The sequence below is a fragment of the Argopecten irradians genome, chromosome 1 (genome assembly GCF_041381155.1).
Source record: "Argopecten irradians isolate NY chromosome 1, Ai_NY, whole genome shotgun sequence".
Classification (NCBI taxonomy): domain Eukaryota; kingdom Metazoa; phylum Mollusca; class Bivalvia; order Pectinida; family Pectinidae; genus Argopecten; species Argopecten irradians.
The window spans coordinates 40,442,194-40,458,217 of NC_091134.1; the positions used below are offsets into that span (position 1 = coordinate 40,442,194).

The window sequence follows — 16,024 nt, forward strand, 5'->3', positions numbered from 1 at the left end:
TTCCTTCCTGATGTTAATATTATCTCAAAGTTAATGTGTTAAGATAATTAATTCATGGAGTAAAAACAATCCATTGTATAATGGCCCCGTTTCTCTTCCACCGCCTGCCAACCTGAAATAAAGAGACTAGTCTTAGAAGAAGCCGTATAATGGTCCATCATAGATCAATCCAATAATTAAAGATTTTTCATTAAGGCTCCACGATAAAGCTACTAGGCCCCTGATCACCGTCCTGTGTTTTTAGTTCTTAGATGATGATGGAGCGGAGAGTGACGACAGCATCCATACAATGACTGAAGCAGAGTCCCATATATCTCACAAGAAATTTGGTGCTATCAGGAAGGCTGGGTAAGGGAAAAAACACTTTCTTATAGATGATAAGTTCGTACAACTATACATGTATATAGCTTTGGGATAATCAGAGTGTTCTAGAAGTATTTGTCAGATAAGAATTATAGATATCAGAGACAACAACATATTATTGTGTCACCTTCAAAAAACAGCAAGCAAGATAAACATATCCTATGTTGTTGGTAGTGATGTTCACTTCTGGGTGATCACCATGTCAACACATGTGACTTCTGGGTGATCACCTTCGTTAATGATGCAATAATTACAGGCTTCTTCAGCATCACTGATATGAATTATTAAAAATTACTTGATTTGAATTTCTTTAATTTCAAGGTATTTCAAAGTTCATGGTTCTGTATGATGCCTTTAAAGGTAGCAGAAGACACACACCAAAATCAATTATGTTCCTTGAATAATTATGAGATTTTCTCTAAGAATATATTGCATTGAACTTCCATTCATACCAAACATCTGTCTTAAATAATCACCAATAAGAAATACATTTCCTTCCATGTATTTAAATCTGATATATTTATTATGTTGATTATAAGAGGACAGGGGAGATAACTCGAAAAACAATTGAGAACTGTGACATTAAAAAAATAAGGTAGACAACTCTAGGAGGATTGGGCAATCGTCAAGTTGATTTTGGAAAAAACAATATATATCTACTGCATGACCTTGTAAGATTAGATTAGACAAATTACATGTACGCAGTGTATGCTTTTTAAAACAACAGTTGTTTGACCGTAACAGTCATTTGATATAGATACAGCGTTCTGGGATATAAATATAAATGTTTTCATTTCTTTTATGAAACTTCACTTATTTATAATATACTGTTTATGATGTATACATATGAGAGTTTCATAAATACCACAATCTGATTTAATTCAGATGTATTATTTCACTCCAGTCCAATATGTTTTTGATAGATAGAGTACCAGATAATCATTGTGTAGTGATTGGTGATCTGGCTTTTATCAGATTGTACAGTTTGAGAATTAATTATTGTGTTTATGCTTCCAATAGATGGCTAGTAGTGAAGAACTGGCTGATACAGAGAAAGAAGAAGTTAGAGCTGGCACCAAAGAGGAAGTGGAAGCGTTACTGGGTCTGTCTCAAGGGCACCGTTTTACTCTTCTTCGACTGTGATGAAGAAACACTTATCGACGAGAGCACCATCCCTCGGCATATTCTAGGTAATTATTCACCTTCCTGTGATGTATATGAGTAACAGTTGTTTACATATAATTAAAATACAACAGTTATCTTATCTATTCCAATGATTATTTGTAGCCTTAATTATTCCCCCCTGTAACAAAGTTAAGGAGGGGTATTCTGGAATCAGGTTGTTCGTCTATCCATCTGTCTGTCTGTCTGTCTGTAGACACAATTTTGTCCGGTGTACTCCTCCCAAACTACTTGACAGATTTTGATAAAATTTGGTATACAGAACCCTGACACATAGGGAAATTAAGTAAACCATATAGGGTTCTGCAATGTCCCCTGTTAATGGAGTTATTACTAAATTTGTACAGAGGGGGTGTAAGCCGTACACTCTGGTGACAGTTTTAGTTAATACAAAATCACACACTCATCAACATAGCAGTATCTCTCAACATTGGTTGTCAAGAACATCACTCTACCTAATAACTTTGGTATTGGTAAGGTTTGTAGCTTCACATGTATTATAATTAGGGAATATTTCACGGGGGGGGGGGGGGGGGAACAATACTGAGCAAATATGAGCTTAAGATTTACAAGAAAATTATCACTTTTCAAATATGGAAAATAAAAAGATGAACTGCTGTATCATTAAATGGTTTGGAATCTACCATACTGATGTAAAATGTTCTTCCTCTGAAGTGCAATCACTTTCAAAAAAGATGATGTAAGAGTTGACAGAATTGAATGTGGAGTATTTCTTGGAACAAAATAAAAACAGTATTGAAAGACTATCATTAAAAACAAAGAAAGACAGATGTCAGTGTTAAAGTCCCGAGTGCACTGTACAAATGTTGAAGACTTGTTACTGAGGCTTATACAATCAATATCACAATTTCTCATACTACGCTAAAGTACATCTTCTATCTCAGGGAAAAAAACAAATGGTTTGAAAGAAATTTTTGACAGCTGAAATGAATTTGATGTTTATATGAGATATAATTCAAAAAGAAAAAATGCATAAATATCATTTTTAAAGTAAATCTGTAAAAAAAAAAAAAAAACATACTGTGGATTTGAGCTATAAACAATCTTATACATTTATCACAAAAAACAAAAAAGGCATTCCCCAGGGAAGTGATTTTCTACTTGTATTATTTTCCAGTCATTGAAGGGGGGATAACTCAAGCGGTCCCAGAGCACCCAAAGAGAGATAACATTTTCTCTCTCAGTACGGCCTTCGGTGATGCCTACCTGTTCCAGGTAAGACCAAATTTGATACGGAATATTGATAATAAAGCTTAAAATGTTTCCTAAGGATGTAAAACATTAAAGCCTTGATGAAATTCATTTGTACCAGTAATTATACAGTAAAATAGCCCTAGTGATCACCTGTTTTTAATGACCAACTGCTTAATAAGACCACTTTGTTTGGGTCACCTGTGTATAAAGACCACCTGTGTATAAAGACCACCTGGCTATAATGACCCTTTTACTTTATCCTTTAGGTGTTTTTAAGATGTTGTACTATTCTCAAATACACCTAGGTGACTAAGGGACTCTATTTTTTTTCAGGCTCTCTCTCCCACTGAAGTTGATAGCTGGATCTGTGCAGTACATTCTGCATGTGCGTCTGCTTTCGCTCGGCAACACGGCAAAGACAACACCCTACGTCTGATGAAGAGCGAACTTCACAAACTGGAGACAAACATTGATGTGGTCAGTATAATAATGTTGTTTTAAAAAATTGAAGTGTTTCAAGAATCAAGAATAAAATTGAAAAACTTTCAATTCCTTTGTATAAATCATAAATGAATATCATATTGCAACACTTTGATATATGTTTTGACAGGATGTCAAGATGAAGAAAATGGCGGAACTCCAATTAACTGTGGTTAAAGATCCTCGTAGTCGCCAAGCCATCATCAAACAGATCGGCCAATGGGAGGAGAACCTAGAGAAGCTATTTATAGAACAGTATCGCCTGCGATGTTACATATCATCTCTCCAGGGAACAGAACTCCCCAACCCCAAGGTAAGATTTAATCACTAAAACAGTGTATCATTTTCTTTAGATTCAAGTAATCTGCCTGATATCCATTGACTTCATCCATTTAATGGTTTTGCATCTATGCATGATCACTAGTGTAACCAAGATTATTGAAATGTGCTGACAGAAAGACTTTGTAATGGTATCATATGGACAATGACTTTAATTGATTGTTGTCTGCAGTAGGGAAAAAAACAGTTGTTTATGATTAAAAGTTTGTAACATGATATATGGTTCAATTATAATATCTATCAAAATGTATGATTTGGTCAGAAATAATATTTCTGAACTCCCAATGGTACAAGAGTAAGAGGGACAAAGTTTTAAATGTGTGTAATCAAGGGAAGTTCTGTAAAAATTGCTATTAAAATTATCATAAACTGCACAAATATTGGATTTAGACTAAATTTTATCAAAAACCTTTCTGATGATTGCCAATAGGTTTTGTTTAAAAGGTGGCTAGGTCGTACCAAAAGTGACTTACTTTGGAATCCTTCTTTAGAAATCTAGTGTTTTGTCATAATAATGAAGTGCAATATGGACCAGGTGAGTGATACAGACCAACTGGGCCTCTTGTTTTGCTAATAAATAGTAGTATCTGTGTAAAGGTGTTAAGTCACACACGGTCCTCTTTTAAATTTATTCTCCAAACAGTCGCACACGGTCCTCCTTTAAGTTTACTCTCCAAAATGCATCTCAAGTTTTGCATTCAACATCAATTAACTTGTCCATTGTTTAAGGTTACGAGCTAACAAAGAAAAATGACTAAATGAAACCCTCACAGAAAATACCAATAAACACAAATTCACCTTTAGCATTTGGAATTCTTCTGTCCATTAACAGATTCAGGAAAGAAATCATTTTTTATCAAGTTTTTATCCAGATTGAGAATTGCTGATAGCTTTCCAGTTCCAGCATTTACTTTGTAGATTGTATTTATTCAGCCAACGTACTGTTTTACTATATAGCACTTACCCTTTTTAGAAGGTTTGGGTTTTCAATTAGGTTTTATATGTTACATGTACATGCCTTATAGTCACTATTGTATAACCAAATAGTCTTTTTTGGCAGTATTTTCTGAATTAAGAAAAATACACCAGAACATATATTTACTTGTACATAATAAGATACAATAAATACCAATGTCTATTGCATCAATAATTCTGAGTATACAATATACAAATAAATGCATTATATAACAAATGTCGAAAGAACAGCAAGTTCAAAATCAAAATAGGTACGTACGTACTACTTCTGTCCAAGGCAGATAACTCTGAATAGTGTTGTTAAAATTGTCAGTAACCCCCTTAAGCTGTAGTGTTATGAATTTCTCTGCATCACTGTATATTTCCAACAAAATAAACCTGCTAGATATTTATCAAAAATAGCTATAGCTTTCTGTATATTGGGTAAACTTGATTTTGTTATTTTCAAATTCAATAATCATGCATCAGTGATTCTTTACAATACGTGATTGTTTTGTCAAATTTTACAAGTTCTTTTTTAAACAGATAATTAAGATTATTGTGCCTGCCTCTGTGTGTTAACAATGCAGCCAATCAATTACCTCTAATTGATGAAGTGGCAGCATGCGGTGGTTATTGATATTTTTGAAGTGCTGTTGATTTCTTCAATTTTTGTACAAGAGTGCATAAATAAGTAAGACAAATGATTTTTCATGTAAAGTACAAAAATCAAACGTGTAAGATTGGTTTTTATATCTGGATATGCATTAGTTTGTGACATGTCTTTCTAAGGATGTTAGCAGCCAGAAGGATGACATCAGTTTCCATAAGGCAGAACGGTTTTGGCTCTGCTTCATGTCAAGTGAAAACAACAGAACAAATAATGATAGTTGCCAAAACACAAACTCATCTACTCCAAGTCCTTAATAAAGGTAAATTAGAAAAAAGTAATAGATGGAAAGAGGGAAAATATCAACGCTGAGAGAAAAAAAAAAGTGGAAAACTTGTTGGAAGATTATAGACAAAAACAGAAAAAAAATTGTTTCACAAGAAATACAGAGATGAAAAGTAACAATGGTCATAGGGTAAAGAGGAAATGTTGTTGGCAAAAGAACGGAAAAGTTTAGAAAAAAAACCAAAACAATAGTTTTCAAGAGATGAAAACAAGTGAAGAAAAAACTGGTAAACAAAAGATGGCCATATTTGTATTTGATAGCAAATGAAGCCACTGGAAAAGAAAAGGGAATACAGACATTTGCAAAAATGAATACTTATTAATATTCTATTTTCCTTGGTCATTGTTTGATTATACAAGGTTGGCAAAACACCTTATTAACTTCAACAAATAAGGTAATAGTAGCCAGTATTAGCTGGACTGGTGTTCATACCATGGTTACATGGGTGATTGTCATTTACATGGATGAAATACTACAGAATTGTGTCCTTGCTGGTCAGTATTGCAGTGCCATATGTCCAAGTGTCCTTGTTGGTCAGTATTGCAGTACCATATGTCCAAGTGTCCTTGTTGGTCAGTTTTGCAGTACCATATGTCCAAGTGTCCTTGTTGGTCAGTATTGCAGTACCATATGTCCAAGTGTCCTTGTTGGTCAGTATTGCAGTACCATATGTCCAAGTGTCCTTGTTGGTCAGTATTGCAGTACCATATGTCCAAGTGTCCTTGTTGGTCAGTATTGCAGTACCATATGTCCAAGTGTCCTTGTTGGTCAGTATTGCAGTACCATATGACCAAGTGTCCTTGTTGGTCAGTATTGCAGTACCATATGTCCAAGTGTCCTTGTTGGTCAGTATTGCAGTACCATATGTCCAAGTGTCCTTGTTGGTCAGTATTGCAGTACCATATGTCCAAGTGTCCTTGTTGGTCAGTATTGCAGTACCATATGTCCAAGTGTCCTTGTTGGTCAGTATTGCAGTACCATATGTCCAAGTGTCGGGGGCCTTGTTGGTCAGTATTGCAGTACCATATGTCCAAGTGTCCTTGTTGGTCAGTATTGCAGTACCATATGTCCAAGTGTCCTTGTTGGTCAGTATTGCAGTACCATATGTCCAAGTGTCCTTGTTGGTCAGTATTATAGAAGGAAATGTCCAAGCGTCCATGCTGGACATAATTGCCCTAGTACTTACTCTATAATGCTGACTGGTCAGTACCACTATAATGACAGCAGGTCACCATGTTAGATGGGTGAGATTGGCGTGGTGACTTTCTAGATTGATGTTATGACTAGGTATCAGGGGAGTAATCAGGCATGGGCTGTATAATAACTGGACCAGCTATAAACCGCCACCCAGTGATTCTGTGATGGATCCATAACGGGACAAACAGGGGACAAACCACGGGCTGTCCTTTGTCTTCTCTCCCTTGTCATAGACACCAGGCATGTGACATAGTTGTCTGCTGGATTAATAACAATAAAAGTAAACTGGGTGAAATGTCCTTTAATATGAATGGACTAAGATGAATGATCCGGGAGACATTGATCAGTGTGTATGAAGTAGGAGCAGATCAGCCATCGATTCACACTGGCTACGGCTGCTGGCGAACATACAGGCTACCACTACACTGTGCTGACTTAGCCATCGCTGGGATACTACTTAGTTGCGGAAAATCCTGTTTGGTATGGGACTAGTCTTTAGTTCTCTAGTAGGATTATATGTTTTGTATTTCACTTAAAGGAAACATCCATGTGTCTTTGGAATACTGAGAGAAGGTGATGCAAAACAACTGGATTATTTGTTTTGTCCATTTTTGTGTCACCTCATCTGAGGTTTTCCTAGTGTTTTGTTTCAATTTTGTGTACTGCTATTGGAGGGTGTAAATTTGTCATCATAAGACTTTGGATTATTGTTGTGTCACAGAAATGTTATAGTGGTTAAATACACTCGGCTCCTGGATTTAAATTATATTCCGAAATTTCATTTACTGTACCAAAGTTGATATTGTTTTCTTATTTCATCTTACTATTTCAGACAGATTATATTCATGACCTTGTTTGTTTTTGACTGTTTTTGTTTTGATGTTTATTGACATTTAAATTTTTTCAGATTTTTACAGGAGTTGATACCTTACTTCATAGTACAATTCTTTTATGTCAAGTTAATAATTGTGTTGATAATTAATGAATAGTTATAAATTCATCTGTTAATTAACAGTATGACTTTTGAGATGATACCTAAAGTTTATGTCAATTTAATGGTTAAAAAATTTACTTCATAAACAACTATCTCGAGTTCACATCTTCAAAAATATTTTTACTTTAAGCGAGCCTTGACAAGTAATTATTATCGTTTAGAACATTGCCTTTGAAATTAACACAAATTTTTTATTATATGTTACATAACTCAAAAATTAAATCTTAATCATACTGTGTAATTGGTAAAACTTGCTGTATTCATTTTCCATCTTAATTAAGTGATGATGTCACAATAGTCTAATTGCACTTAGTCATAGTAATATACACACAATCTACATAAGCGCTAGACAACTGAGGAATTAATTGATGTAGAAGGATATTTCGATCTGGCTAAAATTTTGTTGCAGAACAAAAATTGACAATTGTGAAACAAGTCCATAATAGCTTTGGTGACAGAATGTTACTAAACATCAATGATAATAGAGTATACATCATCCTCATGGTGATTGAATCACTTTAACAGCTAGATCAAGTTATTGACCTCTGTTTTTGCCCATAGACTGTGGAAAAGCGTATGAGGTATAATATGATCTTTCATGCACATATATATAATTGAATATCAGTTGGACGATGATATTTGGAACGGACACCATAACTAGGTGCTGTGTTATAGGTAAAGACATCACACCGTACATGCTGGCAGTGAGGTTATAGGCCAGAATTAGGTTAGGTGGTGCCAAGAGGGTTGTGGAATCTCATAGGAAGGAATTGATATATAAGTCTGTGTCAAACCTGTATTATATTTATATAATTTCTTTTTCATGTCATTATTTAGGTACTTCTGGCCAGTGCCTCGAAGTCCACAAAGACGACCCTAGGCAGACTTGGAATATTCACTGTGACGTCATTCCATGCTCTGGTGTGTGCAAGGAAGCCGCTTGTGGTACCCAATATCTATGGCAAAGGTCACCACAAGGGGGGCATGCTGTCCCCACGGGGGGACGGCACCTTTAAATACAACATAAAGACTAGTCCCACCAAGAGCACCACCAATACAGAGTAAGTTTGGGAATGTAGACCGGTCTTTATCGACAATAACACATCTATGATTGCTTGTTCATAAAATGGTTTCCATTTCAAGAAATGAAATAAACACTGCATACGTACCTCATGGGAGCGATACATGTTTGCTTTAATTGACAAAGATCGCTATACACCGCCTGCATGTGTAGACATCAACTGCCAGCAGCTCAATACTGTATCAATTTATATCAATTTCTCGTGTTTAAATAATTGAGGACGTCTGATATCACACAACTGTGTAGTTTCTAGAGGATCCCATTTAGATAACAACTGCTTTCGTTCTTAACAAAACTATCACTTTTTTTTAAAAAAATCAATGCCTTAAGCTTTGGTGTGAAGAAATTGTGAGATTAATCTTAAATACCTCGCATCTTGAGAAGGACACTAACATGCAACCTCCCATGTAAGACATAGATCGTGAGGTGGGAAGGGAGATTTATATAATGATAGAAATTTCTGAGAGGCAGTCATCTTGGATTTGACAATTCTCGTTTGTTATAGAGTTATATCTTGAAGTACAGTCATACCTGTCTATAAAGACCACCCAATGGACCATGGCCGAGTGACTTGGATATCTATATACCACTACTAGTCACCTATATTTAGGTCTAGTTTTAGCAATTAAGGTTACATAATAGTTGCAGGTCTGTGGTTGTTTGCTAAAGAACTCCAGTTTTCCACCTTAACCAAACAAATATATTACATGTTGTATCGTTAGTGTTATGATATAAAACAATATTAAGCCAAATTAAGTTGATGAATCAGCCTTTTCTTGACAACTGAACAATATATACGACTGCTATTTTTATTTTTTGTACCGTTTTAGTGGTGTGTACAAGGCGACAGACTTTGACGAGGTTGTAGCGGACCTCTATAAGGATGCACCTGATGGAATCTCCGACAAATCCGAGGAAAGTGCTATAATGGAAACTTTGTCTCGCATAGCTTTACCTAATAACCAGGTATGTTAATTACCTACTAAACAGGTAGATCTTATTGTACATACAAAATTTATTAACTTTACCTGAACAGGTAAGTCATAATTCGATGGACAATTTATCATGTACACAAAATAACTTTACTTTTTATCAAGGCAATTGAGTCAATACATATTCATATTTATGACTTACAGTTATATTACTTTTTAATGGAACAAATTACAGTACAATAAGCATTCAAGTTCCAATGATTTCAAATATTTTCCGTCTCTCACAATCTGCTAGCAATACATCTTTCATTGCTACAAAAGATTGATAGTATAATAGTTACATTAACCACCATTAGGACAAGATTTTATTGCCCCATTTTTCCACACCTATGAGATAACATTTTTGTATGGTGGGATGGAGGAGATAGATGACCTTGATGTGGTATTTGTGACCTTCAAAGCTTTTTCCCTCTGCATCAGTGATTTTTGAAACAGAATCAAAATGACTTTGAGATGTGATAAGAAAAGAATCTCTGTTCTCGTAGCCTCCTATTCATCAGATATTGTATCATTTTGTACCCTCTATATTTAATGTAATGGATGTTTTATCTCCATAGAAAAGTCATTTTGATGAGTCCACATGTCACACAGTAAACATTTTCTAATGCTATACTGTCATTTGTTAAGTGATGAAATGATTTATAAGTAATACATTACATTATTTAGTCACAGGAATAACCAGACAATGTGACTTTGTATATCAGTGTATGTACCTGTGTATGGCTATCTGTGAATGGTCAGGTGTATGTACCTGTGTATGGCTATCTGTGAATGGTCAGGTGTATGTACCTGTGTATGGCTATCTGTGAATGGTCAGGTGTATGTACCTGTGTATGGTCAGGTGTATGTACCTGTGTATGGTCAGGTGTATGTACCTGTGTATGGTCAGGTGTATGTACCTGTGTATGGCCAGGTGTATGTACCTGTGTATGGTCAGGTGTATGTACCTGTGTATGGCCAGGAATATGTACCTGTGTATGGCCAGGTATATGTACCTGTGTATGGTCAGGTGTATGTACCTGTGTATGGCCAGGTATATGTACCTGTGTATGACAAGGTGTATGTACCTGTGTATGGCAAGGTGTATGTATCTGTGAATGGTCAGGTGTATGTACCTGTGTATGGTCAGGTGTATGTACCTGTGTATGGTCAGGTGTATGTACCTGTGTATGGCCAGGGTATGTACCTGTGTATGACAAGGTGTATGTACCTGTGTGTGGCAAGGTGTATGTATCTGTGTATGGCTAGTTGTATGTACCTGTGTATGGTCAGGTGTATGTACCTGTGTATGGCCAGGAGTATGTACCTGTGTATGACAAGGTGTATGTACCTGTGTATGGCCATGTGTATGTATCTGTGTATGGCTAGTTGTATGTACCTGTGTATGGCAAAGTGTATGTATCTGTGTATGGCCAGGTGTATGTACCTGTGTATGGCCAGGTGTATGTACCTGTGTATGGCCAGGTGTATGTAGCTGTGTATGGCCAGGTGTATGTAGCTGTGTATGGCAAGGTGTATGTACATGTGTATGGCCAGATGTATGTACCTGTGTTTGGCCAGGTGTATGTATCTGTGTATGGCCAGGTGTGTGTGTACCTGTGTATGGTCAGGTGTATGAACCTGTGTATGGCCAGGTGTGTGTACCTGTGTATGGTCAGGTGTATGTACCTGTTTATGGCCATGTGTATGTACCTGTGTATGGTCAGGTGTATGTACCTGTGTATGGTCAGGTTTATGTACCTGTGTATGGCCAGGAGTATGTACCTATGTATGGTCAGGTGTGTGTACCTGTGTATTGCCATGAGTATGTACATGTGTATGGTCAGGTGTATGTACCTGTGTATGGTCAGAAGTATGTACCTGTGTATGGTCAGGTGTATGTACCTGGCCAGGTGTATGTACCTGTGTATGGCCAGGTGTATGTACCTGATCATGGTCAGATGTATGTACCTGTGTATGGTCAGGTGTATGTATCTGTGTATGGCCAGGTGTATATACCTGTGTATGGCCAGGTGTATGTACCTGTGTATAGCCAGGTGTATGTACCTGTGTATGGCCAGGTGTATGTACCTGTGTATGGTCAGGTGTATGAACCTGTGTATGGTCAGGTGTATGTACCTGTGTATGGCCAGGTGTATGTACCTGTGTATGGCCAGGTGTATGTATCTGTGTATGGCCAGTTGTATGTACCTGTATGTATAAGGTTAGATATATGTAACTTTGTTAGCTAGTTTCTGTAAGATATTTAACTTTATGACCATCAATACCAATAGAATTATTTGACATGTTCACACATTTGTAAGTATATAAGTCAGAAGATAATGATTATTAGTGTGCTGGATCACAGGTAAAACTCATTGATGACCCGGAGGTATGTAGTAATTACCTGTACAGGTAAATAGAGTCGTAGTTTAGGGTTGTTTGTGAGTAATGATAGAACTTGCCAGACACTGTCATTATGGGGCACACTAGTCAGACAAACTGGACAGGCAAACCTTCATCTGACTCCGACAATTACAGTCATTTCCCAGCAACAAACAGAAATACCTTCACACGGATAACCCCTTAATGGTGTAATTACGGCATTTATTTCTTTCATTTTCCTTATTTTGCGATAATGATTGATGGCGTTATGCCTGAGTGAGTTTGTGGCCGTTAGTGTATAGTTTCTCAGGGCCCAGGTTTTAAGTGTCCAGAGCTAGGTGTGTGAGCGTCCGAGGGGCCAGATAGACTGACAGACAGTGATAAACATCATAATCTGCTGAATGTTGTTACCTCACATAGTGTTTTTGTTAATATTCCTACGTAATTTCTCAGGAAGTTTTACATTGTCACACAGAGGTAAGCTAGTGCTCTCAATATTCTTCTGACATTTAGACAAATTATTCTGTAAAATTTTTCATGAGTCTGCACATATACATGACCATGAATATCATTTCAATAATTACTGAAAGAGAACATATGAATCATATAAGTTCAGAGATGTCTTGATTCTACATACAAAATGACCCGTAACATTGGTGAGATTTAGATTAATTCATTTTTGAACTGACAATTTTATAGTGTTCATGTTTAATGTTTTTTAATTTTCACTGAAAATCTTTACAGACAGTTGTTGCACATTTTTGCACTTATCACTCCAATGATATTCTGTCATGTACATAATTGTTTAAAATTTCTGAAAACTGATTTCTTTCCAATTAGTTTAAATTATATGTTGCTGCAGAGTATTAGCTATATATATAATTATAAAAACATTGTGTTATTTCCTTTCAATGGATTTCATTGGTGTTTTACAAAGCTGAAATATTATAAGGATTAGAACACACAGACAAGAAGCCTGTGTAAGCCTTCTTCGTAACAATGCCACAAGTCAGATATAGTCCGTCTGCTTCTAAAATTGCTAACATCTGACACAGATGAAGTATCCAAATGACTCTTGCTTATGTAGAATCTGAAATTGCTGGTCTGAGAACCGGGTTTCCAGCAAAGACATAGAGTGTGATGTATGGACGCTTAATGCTATAGTTAGAACATTGTTTAATCCTTGCTGTAACATTTGGGACACGATGGGTTAAAAGTTAGGATTCTTCTCCATCAATCAGATTGGAGATTCTAGGTTTGCTCTAGATTATCCATGGATACTGGAGGTTCCTAGGGATGTTTAGTGTGGTTGGTTCGACCATCCATGCAATAATGTCCGATACAGAAATGATGGAGTACTATCTAGACTACTATCTACCTCTTTTAATGCTTCGTCTATATTATTTGTTGGCAGGAATCGGATAACCAGGATCAAGCGGTATTGCTTTAACCTTGAATTGCAAATTAGAATGATATGACATTGAAGTAGAGCTATTTAACCTTGATCTGGAAATAATCTACTGGTTTTCATGTGCTGCTTCTTGGAAAAAAATCATTTTATTTGTTTACTTTTTTCTTGAAATTCAAAAATTTCATTTCCAAGATTCATCACAGAATATCATAAGTGTAACACAACCCCTTGTCAAGAGTGACCTAAACAATCCTCCCAATGATCGAAGCACAACAGAGCTGTGCATGTCAAGTGTGGGCTGTGATGACATTTCAGGAAAATCTCTTCAATCATTTAGAAATTCTTACTTGTGTGATAATGACCCTTACCAAATAACCTGAATTATATATGTGACTGTCCGACTGCCATGTTTGTGGGGATATGAGTACCAAATGTCCTTGATTTGGTATTAGATGGATGATCTAGCTGTTGTCAAACTGTTGTTAGATTTGGATGTATAACAATCATTCCCCCACCCTAAGTTCCCCACCAACTTATGATAATGCTAGTAGACTGTTTTGTACACTGTAAGTGCTGGATGTTATTGGTTGTGTTTGTGTTGATGTCCCCGTTTTCTGGTTGTTTTTGCGATGATGTCCCCATTTTCTGATTGAACCATTAAATTATGGCTGTTTTGTAACCAACAACTCATTCTTTAAATGAACTTGCTCATGTCTCTTGGCTGTATTTGTGGTTTGACTTCTTAATTTCATATCTGTTGTTTAACAGCATATTAGTGGACTATTTTAAACCCAATAACTTGGTTTAAAACCCCACCCACCCACTCCCCCTTCTGGTTAGTGGACTTTTCCATTGACACAGTTATTAGTAAATGAACAATTCCATTACCTCTGTTGTTGGGTGGAGAGCCCCTCCCCTTTAATTATCCTGATGTTTTACGAGTGGACAATTGAGCAATTTTGCTCTTGTTTGTTGTTTAAGTGGATTTTGAAATCCCAATGTACTTGATTTTGTGGAAAGATGAACAAACCCTGTCATTTGTGAATGGGTTATTCCATTATATCCATGTTGTTTGTGAATGAACTTTTCTATTACCCCTGTTGTTTGTGAATGAACTTTTCCGCTACACTTGTTGTTTGTGAATGTACAGTTCCATTACCCCTGTTGTTTCAATTTGTTTGTGAATGGACTGTTCCATTACATACAATGTAGGTATGTTGTTTGTCGTTTGACTGTTCCATATTACCCCTATTGTTAAGTTGAAAGTCTGATTACCCCCAGTTGTCGGTGAGGTTGATGTGGATTTCTAACCTACATATTGTAAGGCTTGTCTTCCTCCTGTGTCCTTTACCTAGGATTCTAAGTACACCTTTGTTTTGCCCTCAAGCAAATGTATGGATTTATTAAATTTTTAAATATAATTCTGAACAGAATATTCATGTCTGTCAATATGAACATTTAAACCTGATAATACCTGCTTTTGTGCCCAGTGTACTTAAACCAGCATGTTGCCTAGCTAATACATGTACTCACATCTGGGACGACTTCACAGGTAAAATCTGGGAGACCTGTGCTTGGTCTAAATCCGCTGGGAGTTATAGAGACTTTACTACAGGTATTCCATGTTCAAAATTTGGCATAGATGAAAAAATCATTTTAAATTAACTAGTGTATTACAAAGCTTTTAATTCGAAAAATAAGGGGAATCATAAACAGAATACAATCTGATTTTATTTTAGTATATATAATCTTTTAATTCTAATCTTAATTATTCTCTGTTATTATTCAATGATTTTAATGAAGTGTCATTTTATCTTGATAGTTAATTAATAAAGCTTAATTAGCTATGAAATCTTTCGTGACACACTGTCCTTTCAGCTTCAAGGTTACGGAGTAACTCTAAATGTGTAACTATAATTTGTAATCATGTACCTGTATAAAATCTTAATGTTAATGATGAAAACTTATCGTATTTTTGTGTCCAGTTCTGACACACTTAGAGTGTTCAGTTCCAATATGAGTGTATGTGTATTGCCTGAATATACACCTGTACATGTATGTATCGCTGACATCAGGTAGACATGTTTACTACTGGGTCAATATTAAATAAATCTTCTAATCATTATACATATATACCTAGTTCACCAAATGTTAGTAAGTGTATAAACATAAAATATATCAACAAGGGTTTACATCTCCACTCACACCACTGGTCAGTGCATGATTCATGGTCTTGCTGATCATCCCCAACTGGATGTAAAATGGACATAAAAACACTACCTATGAATGACCATTGACGAGTGTTTATTGTTTTCCAGAACATTTTGGTCGGTGTGGACAAGAAGACGTCAGTACAGCACCTACTAGAATCTGTATGCAGCAAGCGACAACTCAATCCTTCAGATCATTATGTACGAATAAAAATGCCAAACACACCACAAGGAAATTACTATATACCAGATATGCAAGATAATATTAAGAAATTGGTAAGTTATA

At 36.0% G+C, this 16,024-nt stretch overlaps 1 protein-coding gene across 1 annotated transcript in view; it reads left to right on the forward strand.

Annotated features, from left to right (window-relative positions):
• The window catches only part of LOC138327732 (protein still life, isoform SIF type 1-like), a 193,201-nt gene that overhangs the window by 162,020 nt on the left and 15,157 nt on the right, over window positions 1-16,024 (forward strand). The window contains 8 exon segments of the mRNA XM_069274064.1: window positions 245-348; window positions 1,384-1,553; window positions 2,684-2,781; window positions 3,094-3,237; window positions 3,371-3,553; window positions 8,518-8,741; window positions 9,592-9,727; window positions 15,847-16,014. Coding sequence (XP_069130165.1) covers window positions 245-348; window positions 1,384-1,553; window positions 2,684-2,781; window positions 3,094-3,237; window positions 3,371-3,553; window positions 8,518-8,741; window positions 9,592-9,727; window positions 15,847-16,014 — 1,227 coding nt within the window.